The sequence below is a fragment of the Schistocerca serialis genome, chromosome 2 (assembly GCF_023864345.2).
Source record: "Schistocerca serialis cubense isolate TAMUIC-IGC-003099 chromosome 2, iqSchSeri2.2, whole genome shotgun sequence".
Lineage (NCBI taxonomy): Eukaryota > Metazoa > Arthropoda > Insecta > Orthoptera > Acrididae > Schistocerca > Schistocerca serialis.
The window spans coordinates 44,482,031-44,499,589 of record NC_064639.1 but is presented as its reverse complement, the minus strand read 5'-3'; the positions used below and the strand labels follow the sequence as shown (position 1 = coordinate 44,499,589).

The 17,559-nt window shown below is 43.5% G+C and overlaps 1 protein-coding gene across 1 annotated transcript in view; it reads left to right on the top strand.

Moving 5' to 3' along the window:
- Positions 1–17,559, top strand: part of LOC126455437 (gamma-interferon-inducible lysosomal thiol reductase-like) — a 115,251-nt gene that overhangs the window by 83,558 nt on the left and 14,134 nt on the right. The window contains exon 5 of the mRNA XM_050091186.1: positions 11,398–11,460. Coding sequence (XP_049947143.1) covers positions 11,398–11,460 — 63 coding nt within the window. The remainder of the gene's footprint in view (positions 1–11,397; positions 11,461–17,559) is intronic.

Below are 17,559 nucleotides of genomic sequence, written 5' to 3'. Positions count from 1 at the left end.
TAGGACCAGTCTGTAGCATTGAGGAATCGTACCATACATTTGTGTGTAGGTGATGACCTATACATCTAATCCCGTGCTCCACAGCGACAAGTAGTAGATATCCAGTGTTCCACCAAGGCTTCCACCACATCAGCTGACTGGTGTCAGTCATGCGGTAATCATCCGTGTATCCAGTCAACAGTCGGGATGGGAAAGACATTGTTGATACGGAATGATGTATTGTAATACACACCGTAGTTGATAGTGAGATCAAATTTACCCAGAAGTTGGAGAGAGCTATATCTACCACATTCTGCAACCCATGCAGAAACAGAGTGAGTCGAGTTAGTACTATAGGACCGTGTTTTGACCACTTGGTGGAAATGGGAACATGTTGTTATAGCTCCGCCACCCATGTACGATGTGTAAGGTCAGCACCAAACGAAGCCTGCTCCTGCAACACGATTTAGTATAAAAGACAACAGTTACGGTGGTGTTTCTTACCGGGAAAATTTGGAAGACTCAACATCTTTCAGGTACTGCAGTCCGAAGGAGATCCGCGTCCCTGTCGGTCCATTCGCGTATATCACCCAAACATTCTATCATCGTTATTCTGTACCCTCTAACAGGTGGCTCCCGATATGGCGTTCGAGTGTGGAACTGCCGAGCGTTATATTCGGAGCGATGTTTGGATGCAGATCCAGAACACGTCACATCTGGGATAGGGCTCAAAGTTGGACCGGTCACGTGTTACGTCTGGAGATGCGTTCTGTGTTTGAAGTTGGATCCACCAGCGGGAGGAGCACGCCATGGCAGCCTCCCGTGACACATGCACAGACACGGACATACAGAAAACAGAGCAAACATCTGCAATTGTAGAGAACGCAGTTGGAGGTGACTGGATGCATTCAAGTACAGTGCTACACTGTGCCACCCACCGAGAAAAATAGCGCATTTACGCTAGGTGTTGGCAGCTGTACTACATTTACAAGCAAGTTTACAGCGCGTAACGAGAAACGATATCGTGATCGCTTGGATAGAAGTGACATAAAATCGATAAAATGACGGAAAATACGTATAAATTGAGAGAAAATACGCCGAAATGCGGGGGGGGGGGGGGGGGTTCTTTCGTGTCTTCTGATTGTTGCAGAACAATTCTTGTACATGGGAACGAGTATACAATAGCTAGAGAAATATGAGAAAGCAGTGAGGTGGAAGCACCGGGAACAGTGGAAACATTCTTTTATTTTTCGTCGAGGCAACATTCTACTGTATGTCTATTGAGGTAATAATGACACACGCGAGTTGACTGCTGTTATTGGTGTTTTCCTGGAATAAAGAGAACCCTCTGCCTCTAAACTTACTTGAATATGCGTTAGAGGATGACAGAGAGTGGATCCAGTGATCGGTTGAGATGGAGCTGTAACGAGGTAGGATTTAATGTTGGACTGATGATGCATTCTAGAGAGAGAGGGACATGTTGCTGCGTTGTTCTGTCTGGATGCATCAATTGTGTGACATAACCTGCATTCGACTCGCATACAACTGCGTGTTCTGTGTGTGACTTAGAGCACTTTCTACTTGCGATCGTTAACAGCAGATCTCTCGGCTAACAGGGGACTTCCATCCTGTTTCGATACATTCACTAGACGAACCAAGATTTATGCCACGTACTCCAGTCTCCTGCCGCATCTTGGTCATAAAATGGAGTCTTCAGTTTCATAACTACGGTGATTCTAAGTTAGCCGACAGGTGTTTGTGAAGTAGTACAATCCTCGTCTATACATCTGCTTGACCAATGTCCCGTTTGCGGAGTTAGTGGCGACATGTCGTGTAATTTCACGTGTCAAACACCGCTGCTATGCGTTTGTTTATTTCCTTATAAGAGGCATTCTCCGTTACTAACGATCATTTTACATAGGACCGATGCGGGCATAGTATAATTTCTGAACCGTGACCGGATGTGAATAGTGGGGACTATACACCTCTGGAATGCTATATTCTACATGTATCACAAGGAAGCGATGTTGTAAGGAAGTAGTTTCTGATTTTACATTTTATCACCATAGTTTATCGTAGAGAAACCTGCAAGGAGAATGTATGTCGTGTGCTGGAAATATATGTCTTACATTGGGATAGTAACAGCATTGGATTACGTACAACCAATGGGTCGGAAACCACAACGATCTAACATTATAGCGTGTTTTAGATTCAGAACCTTGTAGCCTTAGGAGTGCATGTGTTGATGTCCTATCTTCCCAGTACCTTCTTGGTAATGATCCCAGACACAAGAACAATACTGTAGAATTGATAGCGCAGTTGATTTACGCAAGACGCAGCAAACACCATCCATCTGGAGCCCGATCATGCTTAAAAACCAACCGTTTCTTGTTCTTAACCGTCTGTTATGTCATCAGAATAGATACATCTCTACTATAGACCGATAACGCACGTCCTCTACATTCGCGCATCTGGAGATGCCTTGTGCTCTTGGATGGGTGCAGGACAGTAGTTGCAGCCTCGGTTCGCACTGTTCCTACACGAAACGTGGAATGTAGCGGTCTACTTCTGGTCAGCTGCAGATTAAATCTGTGCCAGTGTTACAGGGAGCGTTGGTCTTAAGAATGCGGAAATGCCCTGTGACTCCCATCCACATGGAGAAAGTTCGTATGTTATACACTATGCTCGAAGTGCTAGAGATATGTAGGTCGCTGTCTGGTATACTTTGGTTTATATGTTCGAGAATTAACAGTGACTGAACGTACGGCACAGCCATCTACGTACATTCGCGATGGTACTCGCAAAGTAGTGAATGGGCTGTTTAGCGATGATACAGAAATTGGTAAGCATGCTGCCACATCATTGGTCGGTGTTGAAATTACCATAAAATTGCTAAAATTGCACGCACTATCAACTATGATGCTTATTATTACAGTACATCGACGGTTTCTATTCCATCCCAACAGTCGACTGATATGCAGGTGATTACCACGTAATGACTGAATGACGTCGCTTGTTTGATATGGAGAAAGTCTTGGTGGAGGAGGCAACACTTTCCGGGGATGGCCAACACCGAAACAGTGATAGCGTGCATGGCAGCAATACTAGGAATCAATCAAGCGGGACACAGCGCCATCAGCTATCCCGTCACTATGATTGTGAAGTTCAAATGTAGAGGTCATCAGTCACCTTTGGACAGCAGTTTAGAAACGCTCCACAATGCCTCAAAACTCTTCCAGATTCCTTATGATGTGACTGTCTCTTATTTCAATCGCCTAGTGTGTGGGTGTGTTGTGGGGTGAGCAGCACCAACATCATTTACGCCATGTGATATTTAGTTTTCGGGGGAAACAATGGACCAAAAGTGTTAATGTCAGTTTAGAACCTGACACAGACTTCGAAGTCGTGGCGGAAAGAAATCAAAATGTATGGCAGTGTACAAAGCGTGTTACAGCCGAAAAAGCAGTCTCCCAGACAACAAAACAAGGAGCCTCCCCTGCAACTGATAATCTGTGAGAGATGGTTATCGTACAGTACTGGCGATGAAACTTTACAGCGGTCTCTGTAAGCGACGTAGATCACAGGCCGCCTGCTCCAATGGACAAATACCTGTATATTTAATAGAATCACCGCATATGCTCGATGCCAGCACGTAGATGGTATTTGTTTCCGGTATATTGGAAGAGAGAGATGCAGTAAAAATCTATCAGATGAAGTTAGCGAAGCATTTATAGTACGTAATTTTTCTCTGTTGGATGGTACAGTACAACACGTATCTCTAGGTCATGGTAGAAAAAACAAACTGTACAGCGGTGTACACTGAATGAGTGTGTTACAACCGAAAAAAAAAGTATTAAACTGCTTATGAAGCAACAACAGAGGAAAATTCTCGTGTGATTGATGGTTGGATATGGTCATCCTACAGTACAGGTGATGGAACTTTACACCAGTCGGTTCAAATGGTTCAAATGTCTCAAAGCACTATGGGTCATCAGTCCGCTAGACAGAACTGCTTAAACCTAAACTAAGGACATCACACACATCCATGCCCGAGGGAAGATTCGAACCTGCGACCGTAGCGGTCGCGCGGTTTCAGACTGAAGCGCCCTTAAGCATTCGGCCACAACGGCCGGCCACACCAGTCTGTGAAAGCGACTTTGATGACGACCAAGATGCAGAGGGCCTATCTAAATATTAGCGTTGACGTTTTTGCTGTATGGGATCCTTAGCAGGTAGGTTCGAAAAAGGTGGCTCGTTGCAAGATATGAGAGTGGTACAAATGTGATTCACCAGTGACTGTAATCATTAAAAGACGTCTCTACAGGATACAATCCAAGTACATAGTAGAATGGATAGGCTTGATTACAAATCGCAGACAACATTCCTACCCGAAATCGTAAACTATGAGTTACTCGTGTGTGTGCATGTAGACTCAAGACCGCTTTTTGTGCTGGGTGACGGTAACATAGTCGCTACGATCATGCTTTTAATAGCGAAGATATTACGCGAAATATATGGTCTGGGCTTCAGAATCCCTTTGTGGTGAGCTTCAAATATCGGTTCTCAGTAGCGTTCCTCAAAAAGAATATCGTCTTCCCCGCACAGATTCCCGTTTGACCTGAGTGGTGAGTGTGTAAAAAAAAAAAAAAGAATTACTCTCCATGAAAACTGCTCTCATGACCAATTTAATTACTTACCCTATCAAATTGATATCAATGACATGCCGCCTGGTGAGTGGAGGAGACTCCTAGGGATGATTCTTGACAGGTGTTTCTTCTCCTTTCGTTGGGGCGATATCTTGTGATGAATTTTCAAATTCCCACCAACACAGGACGAGACGGGCTCTCAAGATTTGTTTCGTAAACGCTTGTATGATACAGCATTGCACTGGTAAAAGCGGGGCTTCCACAGTGTACAAGACATCTACGTTCTCTTGGATTATAGATATAGATTGTTGTTGGCGAAAGTAAAAGGAATGTTTTTTTTCCCAACATGTTATGCCAATGGCGTGAAAGATTGTCTGTAATGTGTGTAATATACATTTGGAGGACGGTTTATTCACAGACACTGAACATGAGAAACGCTCTCAGGTCATGAAGTTTGTTCAACAATCTGAAAGAAATTGCTTAATATAGATTTCTTTTCTTTACTCCGATGACTGTTTCGAGATAACGATGACGTTCTGTGGTGATCGGTAATTTTCAATTCGTTGGACGTCACAAAATAACGACATGCAGATTGTATCCTGCAGTCGAACTTAAAGCCTATACCGATCTTGCTCATAAAAGAAAATGGACTCTATCTATTTTCATGGAAAGAGGACATTTATTATCGTCGCAATTGTGTTTTCCTTTTTTTTTTAACAGATTACAGGAAAGAGCTGTTGACGTTAAATAAAAATGTTTTCCATCACAGAAGGAGAGGCTTATTGGAGGCGTTGAGTGCCTGCCTAGGTCGCTGCCGCAGGTGCGCCCCCTAACCATTACGGCAGCTGTGTCACAATAGACGAACAAGGTACACTTGGGACAGCTGTCCTTTTACCTCCTATTGCTTAGTTAACTATACCTGCTTTTGTATCAATGAAGGACCATAACCTCAAGCTGGACAGCGGACAGCACATGCGACGAGGCGGAGTAGCTGGCATTTGAAAATGCCTATGTCTTTCCCAGAGGTGGATGGAGGGAGGGGTGAGGGAAGAGGGTCTCGTTTTTCGGCCGTTCGTGATTGTACAACGAGGTGAATGCACGTTCAACAACCGCCCCCTCTGCAGTCTTGTAGGACGACGATATTCCCCAATACATTATGATCCATTTATTACAAGTGCTATTACTTTTCACCACAATTTCGTAGTGCAGTGAGAACTGTGAGACGTGTTTTCCATTAGTTGTGATAGCATGTGTTGGCTTCGACTAGCTGGGCTATAGGGTGGGTTTAGAGTAGGTGGCTGTAACGAACTCTGACGTCAATGAACGACAGATACTACATGCTTACAGGTAATACACTTTTTAATCTCCTCTCTGTCCAACACCAGCGTCTCGTCAGTTGAACGTATTTTCCACGAAAAAGAATGAAGATAGTTCCTTACACCCCCGCCTTTTTCTCACCAGCTTGTAGGGGTAGGGTAAAGTTTGAGTGTGTCTGTCACTAGTTTTTTGTAATTAGGTCCAATCCTTATTACGCAATTAACGTCGATCTTTGCGTCAGTTTCCCGAGCAAAATAAATAAATTACACTAACCTAAATTTCCTCTCCCGCATTTGGACAGTTTAAATGTGTTGGGGGGTGCACTTGGGCTTTACATCCAGTAGCACCAGGGTTCGAGTCCCAGAAACCTCACCTCCATTTTTAATTTCCCGTCGGTTCCAAGCGCCTCTAGTGGTATAATTGTGTTGGGGTGCCGGCCGAAGTGGCCGTGCGGTTCTAGGCACTGCAGTCTGGAACCGCGAGGCCGCTACCGTCGCAGGTTCGAATCCTGCCTCGAGCATGGATGTGTGTGATGTCCTTAGGTTAGTTAGGTTTAACTAGTTCTAAGTTTTAGGGGACTAATAACCTCAGACGTTGAGTCATATAGTGCTCAGAGCCATTTGAATTTGTGTTGGGGTGGTGCACTTGGGCTTTCCATCCAGGAGGACCAGTGTTCGAGTCCCAGAAACGGCACTGACATTTTTAATTTCCCTTCATTCCAAATGCCTCTGGTGGTACAGATGTGTTAGGCAGATGCAGTTGGGCTTTCCATGCAGGAGGGCCAGGGTTCGAGTACGGGAAACGGTACCGCCATATCCCATCCGTTCCAAGCGCCTCTAGTGGTACAGTTGTGTTACGGGGGCTGCACTTCGGCTTTTCATCCAGGAGGGTTCGAGTCCCAGGAACGACACCGCTGCTTTTAATTTGTCGCCAGTTCCTGGGTGGGGTGGGACTTCAGCACGGCCCTGGGACAAAGAAATTCTTGCCAAAATTTAAAATTTCTGCCATTAGGGTAGGTTGGGGAGGGGGTGGGAGAGAGGTAGCGGGGCGGGGAGGGCCTGGGGCCCATCTGCAGGCTGAGAAAAACATGTCATCCGGGTGGTGGGGGTGGGCATGGTCAGGCGTTGGGGTGGGCGGGGTGGGGGTGATAAAGTGATCAATTAAATTAATTTGCATATCAATTTGATATCAATAGTTTACGATCCCATCCCTAACACTGACGTCCCATTGGTCTGCCCCATGCGACAATGTTTTGACAGCCTCCCATAACTCAGTCAGGAGACCCTGATAGTTTTCCCCTGGGGTGGTTTGCCTCTTAAAAATATAATCCGTTGGCAGCAGTCCCATTGAAGGGACAGCGTTATTGTGCATGGTGATGGTTTGGTCCTGGACCTCTTCCACATAGGTGAGTGCACGTGTTTCCACAGTCTATTGTGCTGGGGCTTACAACGGTACACCTAACACACGTGTAATGTGATCAGGCGTCCAAAAAAGTTGGATATTAGGAGAAATGGTTATTTGGTGTATTTGACGGTTTATTTTTAAAGTTTATCACTTTCAACATCTTGGCATACTGAACATGTGAGTGATACATATTCTTTGGCTACCAGACTTTGTTCTGTAATTCAGTAGAGCTCAAGTGAGTGCAGGAGTCAGAGGGAGTTGTCAGGCAGAGAGCGAGAGCGAATGTTCTGTCATGGCAGAGTGAGGAGCTTGGATGGTGGTTATGGCGCATAGAGATTTTTGTTTAAGAAGATATACTTGAGAATTGAGCATAGAGTATGATTTGATATGACTGTAAATAGAGGTGGCGCATTAGGAAAAAGGTTAGTGCACTGAGTTTGTTTTGTTGCAACTGCTAGTTTAGCAATCATTGTAGGTCAAATATTTCATCATGTACTGTATTCTAATTGCTTTCTCCCACCAAAATTAACTTAAAGGTATTTCATTAGGAACCTAAAAGATTAAATGTGATTTAAAGAAGAATTTATTAAAAGTGATCAGTATGGTGTATGGCAATGCTGAGAAAGATAATGTCGAGAATGAGTTATAGTGCATGGTAGGTCGAGTTTTCCTGTGCTGCTAAATGATTTCAATGTAACTGCAAAATACTCTCTTACTTATTTACGAAACATTTTGCAGAAGCTTATGCTCAATGGGTATATGAAAAACGTGCTTGGTAGAAAGATACACTGTTACGTCTTGCACCATTAGTATTTTTGGAAGAGGACGGAAAAAGTCATTTGCTACAGCAGCTTAACTAATAAGATAGGAAGGCATGGTGGTTTTTTTATAGCTCATCATTCAGTTCATAATTTTTGCAGTGCAGATAGGGCACAGCTGAGCTATCCATTGCCAAGGTAACAAACAACTGTAGGGCGTAAACAAACCTTTTGTGAGAATATTAGGTGCAGATTTCATTTAGATAATTTCATATAAATTTAACACATGCGTTTTTCTACTGGGGCACAGTTTTCGTTACGCAAACGTTAGCCACTGTGTCTGACTTTTTCGTCAGGAAGTCCATTTACAGATAGTGAGATGATGTTTAGATTAATTGGTATCACACACGTGAAAATTAATTTGCACGGTATAAGTTCGTGTTTAAAAGTAGAGCAGGAAATGCTGTTCAAGATCAGACTCTGTATTCGGAATTTAATTGCTTCCACATTGCTACAAAAAAGGTTTTGTCACACACTTTTTGGCAGTTACTAAAAGCATGTTAGTTTCGAAGTGTCTTGGACTGTTTAGACACAGCTGCAACACTTCCACTACTGCCACACTCTGGCACGATTTATGAATGGGTGTGAGAAGTCGCGTAATCCAGTAGGCGGCGACCTCTGTCACGTTAAAATGTTGTGCAAAATGTTAAAAACTGGTTACTGACCGACTTTCGCTTTTTCCCAGTATCGCCTTGGTTGTGACTCAGGTGTCTTCTAGCACCAGGGCCTCCACTTCTGTTATGATTCCAGTTTCTTCACAGAGAGGGTCTGATGCTTCGTTTTCATCATTCAGATTTGTTTGACCACATTGGAAGCTGGTGAGGCTTACGCTCTGTTGCAGCGCTGTTCTATTTCAACATAGAAAATGAATAATCACTTGATATTTAACTTCATAAAGGCAGGACCCGCGGTGGTCTCGCGGTTCTAGGCGCTCAGTCCGGAGCCGCGTGACTGCTACGGTCGCAGGTTCGAATCCTGCTTCGGGCATGGATGTGTGTGATGTCCTTAGGTTAGTTAGGTTTAAGTGGTTCTAAGTTCTAGGGGACTGATGACCACAGATGTTAAGTCCCATAGTGCTCAGAGCTATGTGAACCATTTGAAGGCATGACCAAGGAGAAGGGGAAGGCCAAACCTAAGATGGAAAGACAAGGTAGCAGGGGAGAATGGCCCACAGAAGAAGCACTCGACAGGCATTTATGGTAGAAAGGATCCAGCAGAGCAACACCGACCCCACATGATGTCGGAAAAGGCTGAGATCAATGATCAGCGCCGCATTGCCCTGACTCCTCTAGCATTCTGCTATAGTACTGTGACGTGGATTTTAATGTGTAGCAGGTCTGCAGACATGCTTGCTAACAACAAAAACATTGAAGATATAACTATATTTTACAGATGCATATTAAAATTTTATGACTAACTCTTGTATACACACTCTCTGATAAAAAGTAGCCAGACACTCATATGCAATGCGGAATCGACCACCAGATGTCACAAGAGGCCAACCTACCAGAACAAAAGAAGGTGGAGAGTATTGTGATATTAGAAGAGAATCATTAACATCAGAATAGCTCAGTCACGAGACTACAGCGATACAACACGGATTAATCATCAGATGCCACCTGAGTAGCTACTCCATCAGGGGAGTTTCAACCACTCTAAAACTGCCCAAATCGACTATTGGTGATGTCACTGAGAAGTGGAAATGCTGAGTAACAACCGCTGCTAAACCAAGATCAGGCAGATCTTACATAGAGTTGGACAGGGACTATGGAGGATGGTTGTAAAAATGCATAAACCTGTGTATGGATTCGCTTATGAGCTCCAAATTACTACCAGCAGATCAGATTGCACAGTGACTGTGGGTATGGCGTCAAAGACAATGTGGTACAGCCCCATCAAATGAATTCGCAACTGCGAATATAATCGGAATGGCGACAATGAAAATTTGCGCCGGGTCGGGACTCGACCTCATATTTCCTGCTTAACATGAGCAGTCGCCGTACCAGTTGGCTGCCCGTGCAGGATCCACTGCTAGACCCAAACTTCCATGTGTCGTCAACCATGCCTCTACGACCAGTACTCGGACATTCATTATGGATAATCCCATACAGGTCAGATGCTGTAGTTGAAAGTCACTTGCCTGGTATCAGCAGATAAATACGATATTGCAATACCTGTGTTATTCTGATTACGATACAAAGTTCCTTCGGACTTGCATAAATAATATCGTATGTGGTACAATGGTCTAGCAGATCCTCATATGCCACAGATTTCTATAGTCAGAGCTAAACGATGCTTGAGGTGGTGTAAAGAGCGACGTCACCTGGACAAGGATGACCGAAAACGCGTGATTTGAAGTGATGGATGGCATTATACTCTGTGGCAATATGGTGTCTCGTGCCTACAGCAAAGTACAATGGAGATGGTACTACGATACAGAGGTGATTTTCGTGGTGGTGGTGTGGTTCCCTTATTGCGCTTCGGAAAACACGAAATGCAGAAGGATATGAAAACACTGAACAGCATTGTGTACTGCATATAGTAGGGGAAAAATATAGAGATGATTGTTTATACTGAATGACATTTTATCTTGTCATAAGGCAGCGCCTGTGAGGCATTGGTCTGTGAACAGTACCACTCCTGAAATGGACTGGCCTGCCCAGACTCCAAACTGGACCTAATGGATCACGTTCGGGATGAGTTACAACGTTGAGTTTGCCCCAGCTTGGAGTGTCCAACACTTCTCTGCCTTCAGCCCTTGGGGAAGAATGGTCTATCATTTCTACACAGACATTCAGAGACCTCATTGAAAGTATTCCCGGCAGAGTTCAAAACAGCATAAAAGCAACAGATGGGCACATCCCATACTGATGTTCACTGACAGGTGTATGGGTACTTTTGATCTGATTGTTTAAATGCTCCACACTGCATCCATCGTGAAATCGTTTTAAAATGTCTTTCATAAGCGTCTGATGTGGCACATATTTCTCTTTCAATTTAACAGCCGCTATGGATTATGGTAGTAGCAGACCTTCAGGCTGAACTAGTAGCTTGGTGCTCACTAAGGTAGTCACACATGCTCACATAATTCGCGTTTATAATACGTGGCATCTGTTTAACTAACTATGTTCAGATGCCCCTTTTCATAGCAATGACTTATGCTTTTGTTTTTCTCTGTAAAAATAAGATTTCATATTTTTTTGAAGTGATAGCTTCAGCTTTGCTTGTTTCAGATTCGACAAAAGTCAACTGTGGTGTGGAATGATTTGCTGGGGGAAGTCTGTAAGCTGTTTGAGGTGAGTTCACTCTTCTCAACGCTAAAATATTATGCTGTAAGCGATACTCGGGAAACTTGACTTGGTCTCAACCTTCTGATTTTCATCTAGTGTCAGACATTGCCTTACCAGTCCCAGATACACTGTGCGCCCTCTTCCCAAGCAGTCTTATAAAGCAAGGAAAAAGAAGTCCTGATCCATGTTAAATGTAGTTAAGACGTGAAATTAGTTAGAGGTCAGTACTTACAGTCACTGCAGTTCAATTTTCTGTTCTAAGCTGTTACTGTAATCTTCTGCCTCCTCCTTATCCTCTTAAGCGTATGCAGTTCTCATATTAAATGAAATGAAATGCAACAGATTGCTTTCCACTTTTCATAACATCCCCCTAACATCAAAATAAGCGCCAGAGGTGAGCCTCCTGAGGTAAGTTGAGGAGCAGCAACAAGCAAAATTTGCACCGGATTCAGGGAGAACGTCAAGTTTGCCTAAGGAACAACTAGCATCAATAGCTGTCGAGAGTGTACTACAAGCAACGTTGACAACAACGACATGTAGATAAGGATAAGGTTACAAACAAAAATAGACATACATCCTCAAGGAAACCACTCTGACCTCCACTTAATGCTGGATTGAATGCTTAAGGCAAATGTTTGATAAATTAATAAATGTATAAACAACAAATAAGGACTGTATTACCAATTGATTAAAAAAATATGCTCTGTACCAAGGTCAGAGTCAAAATTATATTATAAAATTGTATTTGCTATTTCGACTTTCATCAAGTGTTACATGACAGGATAAGATATTAGTGAGAGAAGGTAACCTCATGCCAAAAACCATACAAGATATTAATATACTATTATTGAGGAGTGTATGGGAAGTGCATACCATCTGCAGATATACACACCTGGAAATGGAAAAAAGAACACATTGACACCGGTGTGTCAGACCCACCATACTTGCTCCGGACACTGCGAGAGGGCTGTACAAGCAATGATCACACGCACGGCACAGCGGACACACCAGGAACCGCGGTGTTGGCCGTCGAATGGCGCTAGCTGCGCAGCATTTGTGCACCGCCGCCGTCAGTGTCAGCCAGTTTGCCGTGGCATACGGAGCTCCATCGCAGTCTTTAACACTGGTAGCATGCCGCGACAGCGTGGACGTGAACCGTATGTGCAGTTGACGGACTTTGAGCGAGGGCGTATAGTGGGCATGCGGGAGGCCGGGTGGACGTACCGCCGAATTGCTCAACACGTGGGGCGTGAGGTCTCCACCGTACATCGATGTTGTCGCCAGTGGTCGGCGGAAGGTGCACGTGCCCGTCGACCTGGGACCGGACCGCAGCGACGCACGGATGCACGCCAAGACCGTAGGATCCTACGCAGTGCCGTAGGGCACCGCACCGCCACTTCCCAGCAAATTAGGGACACTGTTGCTCCTGGGGTATCGGCGAGGACCATTCGCAACCGTCTCCATGATGCTGGGCTACGGTCCCGCACACCGTTAGGCCGTCTTCCGCTCACGCCCCAACATCGTGCAGCCCGCCTCCAGTGGTGCCGCGTCAGGCGTGAATGGAGGGACGAATGGAGACGTGTCGTCTTCAGCGATGAGAGTCGCTTCTGCCTTGGTGCCAATGATGGTCGTATGCGTGTTTGGCGCCGTGCAGGTGAGCGCCACAATCAGGACTGCATACGACCGAGGCACACAGGGCCAACACCCGGCATCATGGTGTGGGGAGCGATCTCCTACACTGGCCGTACACCACTGGTGATCGTCGAGGGGACACTGAATAGTGCACGGTACATCCAAACCGTCATCGAACCCATCGTTCTACCATTCCTAGACCGGCAAGGGAACTTGCTGTTCCAACAGGACAATGCACGTCCGCATGTATCCCGTGCCACCCAACGTGCTCTAGAAGGTGTAAGTCAACTACCCTGGCCAGCAAGATCTCCGGATCTGTCCCCCATTGAGCATGTTTGGGACTGGATGAAGCGTCGTCTCACGCGGTCTGCACGTCCAGCACGAACGCTGGTCCAACTGAGGCGCCAGGTGGAAATGGCATGGCAAGCCGTTCCACAGGACTACATCCAGCATCTCTACGATCGTCTCCATGGGAGAATATCAGCCTGCATTGCTGCGAAAGGTGGATATACACTGTACTAGTGCCGACATTGTGCATGCTCTGTTGCCTGTGTCTATGTGCCTGTGGTTCTGTCAGTGTGATCATGTGATGTATCTGACCCCAGGAATGTGTCAATAAAGTTTCCCCTTCCTGGGACAATGAATTCACGGTGTTCTTATTTCAATTTCCAGGAGTGTATGTTCTGATTATGATACAAATCTTGTTTTTGAAAATACTCGAACATCCTACAGATATAGTCGTAGACAAATCAACAAGAGATTCATGTGAAAATATTGTATGGTTGTAGACCATGATACATAGAACAAGATAGCTAACATTGAAACAAACACAAAAACGAACATATAAATCCAACTATGTGCTGATAGTTAGCCACGTTTTCTGATACACGAGAAGTGTTAGTTTCTTATCAAAAGCAATTCTGAATACTACTTTGGATAAAGAATGTTTCACCTTATTTAAATAATTTGTCTGTGATAAACAAGATGCCTGTACTAAGTCTAACGTGAGAATGGCAACAAAGAATCTAATCTTTAATGTGTCACTGTGTTGTTAATAATGAGCACATATGGATATTTGGTAACTCAAATTTCATTAGCAGGACATGCAACAGTTATGAATTGTTCATAATACATATGAACATAATATATAGCAGAATACATGATGAAAACAAACAGAACATAGTTATTAATCGTAACATTCAAAAGAGCACATAATGGCACTGAATTTGTATCTAACCTGAGGGTGGTACCACTTCATATTCTCACATTAGCACTGCCAGCTTCACTTTGACATGTGGTTATAGTGGGAGCTTGATTTAGGCACAATGTACCGTGGAAGAGCGGTGGATCAGTTCATAGCACATTCATCTGGTTGTCACTTGCAGTGTAGGTGTGACCCATCTGGTGTTCACACCAACTGCAGTGGATAGCGGGTAGACCATCTTCTACTTCACCCAGGCATAATCTGGAGAGAGGTGTCAGTGATGCTATGTGAGACATCATATGCATAACGATGACAAGGCTTGCCTTTACCACAGTATCAACTCTATGGCAACGCCTGTGTGGAACCAGGAACAAAACAGTCTGTGGTACTTCCCAAACATCAATGTACTGTTAGTGCTGCTGGTCGTTCATATTGTCATCTTTACGTTATTATGATAGTGTGTTACTAACTCACTCACTCGAGCTGAACAGTAACTCATTGTGTAGTAATTTGGACAGTAAGTCTTCGCTACCTGAAGGTTCTATTTGAAAAGCGGTACCATGATCAATACCGAATGTATATGGTAACAGGTCATGGTTATTTAGAACAGTAATGTGTTGGAGTACAGACTGATCAATGAATCAGATCATACATAATGGAAAAAACGCGAGTTTAGACCTTAGTAATGTAGATCCTTTACGTGACAGATTCCTGAAAGTAAATGTCAATTTTCATTAATATTGCACCAGCATGACGAGCAATTAGGGTACTAGAAGTGCATATGGTTCCCTTGTTTATACCAATAGCTCTGTGGTCCTGGGCTGTGGCATGACGGTATTGTGATAACAGATCTAGCTGTGTTGCCTTCTGCCTCTCGTCCCTGAAAGTTGCTACTGAGTCTCCAAACGCGCCAGTCTGCCATTCATTTTTGCATCGACAGTGGAAATGATCTGTACATTGTAAATGTGTGACCTTGGAGCTGGCTGCCTCCAACTGAGGTGGTGCTTCTCGCTCGCTTCCCCTGGTGCATCCTGCTGCGGAATATGGCACTGTAGGCCCCCACTTCTTGCGTTTTTACTCTGTACAGTCCCTCAAGACCAGATTCCGTGCAAACATTATACTATTACGATACTAATAGAAGCTACGATTGTACCTCCATAATAACAACGTTGCAAGTACGAAGTGACTCTAATAGTAAAAAATGAATTAAAAAGTCTGTAAGCTGAATCCCTAGTATGATGATAATCCAGAAAAAAACAGAATCTAAATAATTACTTGGTCTTTACAAAAGTTCTCTGTTTAATCGTTATTACTAATAATGTTCTTTGTATTGTTCATGTTATATTTACAATTTAATTGACAATTAGTGCCTCTTATGACAACACAATTATTCTATCTCTTGTACAGCATGAATATAAAGCGTTGCAGCTGTTGGAGTTAGTACAAGATTAGTGGGTTACGTCAGTTGATTAGTGTTAGTCCATGTGTTGTACTCATGCCATGCATTATGTGCAACAGTCTTCACAATTTGTAAGCTCATAGAAACCTGTTCGCTCTGTAAAACGTGCAATTAAACTAAAAGATAGAGTTATTAATAATTATATCATTTAAGATCATGGTATACAAATTGAGGTGTTTGTGCTTGGTGGTAGCGTACTTTTGTATCCAGATATCATCCTTGTTCAGTTGTCCTTTCTACGATATCCACTTTAGCAGAGCTTTATGTGCTGAAAAGTTTACCTGTCAAAAAAATCTCACTACACGGAAAACAATATTTTCTACACATTGTGCACATTAAGTCATTATACCTTTCAAAATCGCATGTGAAGACGAGTGAAGGCGTATAATGCTCTCTATGTTACTCTGTAAACTACATGAATTACAGACCTTTATATAAGTGTAAGTACTTAAATTCTTACAGGTACATCATTCTTCTCGTCATGTTTGGTAATCCAGTATGCTCAGAAATGTGTGTCTGTCATCCCTCTGCTTCATGTTATTTAGCATCTCTGGTGCCGCATGACTCTGCTGTATGGTGTTAAACAACAGAACGGGAAACGTTAGTAACCAATACACTCCATGTCCAGTAATATTCCATTGCTGAAGATGGGACTGTTGCTGATTTATGTACGACTGAATGTGCTACAGCAGAACTCGTATCCCTGCAATCGTGAATCGCCCTTGTCGTCCTTCCTAAGCCAACCAACCTTGCTTACCTCTCCGAACTTGCACCATATGTGCTTCCATAAAAACAAAACTGTTCTTATTGAGCGTTCATTCCGTTCATGCATTCTCTGATATTGAAAAACTGTAATCTCATAAACTTCCGCCAAAATCAGTGTCCACTCCCTTGAAACGTTGGCGAGGACCTTAGTGCATTTGTATCAAATAGTCGCTTCCAACGTGCTGATGATATGGACGAAATACTGGACATCTATGTCTACTAGTTAAAGGACAATCATAATAATCTTGTAAATTCGATACGCTTATAAAGGATAACTATCTATTTCCTCACCCTAAAGTCACCTGGCATAATGTACAAATCCAGTTCCTAATGCAACTCATGAAAGGGAAGCAGTGGTTGGGAAAGGAGTGAGAGAGGGTTATAGCCTTTCCCCGATGTTATTCAATCTGTATATTGAGCAAGCAGTAAAGGAAACAAAAGAAAAATTCGGAGTAGGTATTAAAATTCATGGAGAAGAAGTAAAAACTTTGAGGTTCGCCGATGACATTGTAATTCTGTCAGAGACAGCAAAGGACTTGGAAGAGCAGTTGAACGGAATGGACAGTGTCTTGAAAGGAGGATATAAGATGAACATCAACAGAAGCAAAACGAGTATAATGGAATGTAGTCTAATTAAGTCGGGTGATGCTGACGGAATTAGATTAGGAAATGAGACAGTTAAAGTAGTAAAGGCGTTTTGCTATTTAGGGAGTAAAATAACCGATGATGGTCGAAGTAGAGAGGATATAAAATGTAGACTGGCAATGGCAAGGAAAGCGTTTCTGAAGAAGAGAAATTTGTTAACATCGAGTATAGATTTAAGTGTCAGGAAGTCGTTTCTGAAAGTATTTGTATGGAAGTGAAACATGGACGATAACTAGTTTGGACAAGAAGAGAATAGAAGCTTTCGAAATGTGGTGCTACAGAAGAATTCTGAAGATAAGGTGGGTAGATCACATAACTAATGAGGAGGTATTGAATAGGATTGGGGAGAAGAGAAGTTTGTGGCACAATTTGACTAGAAGAAGGGATCGGTTGGTAGGAC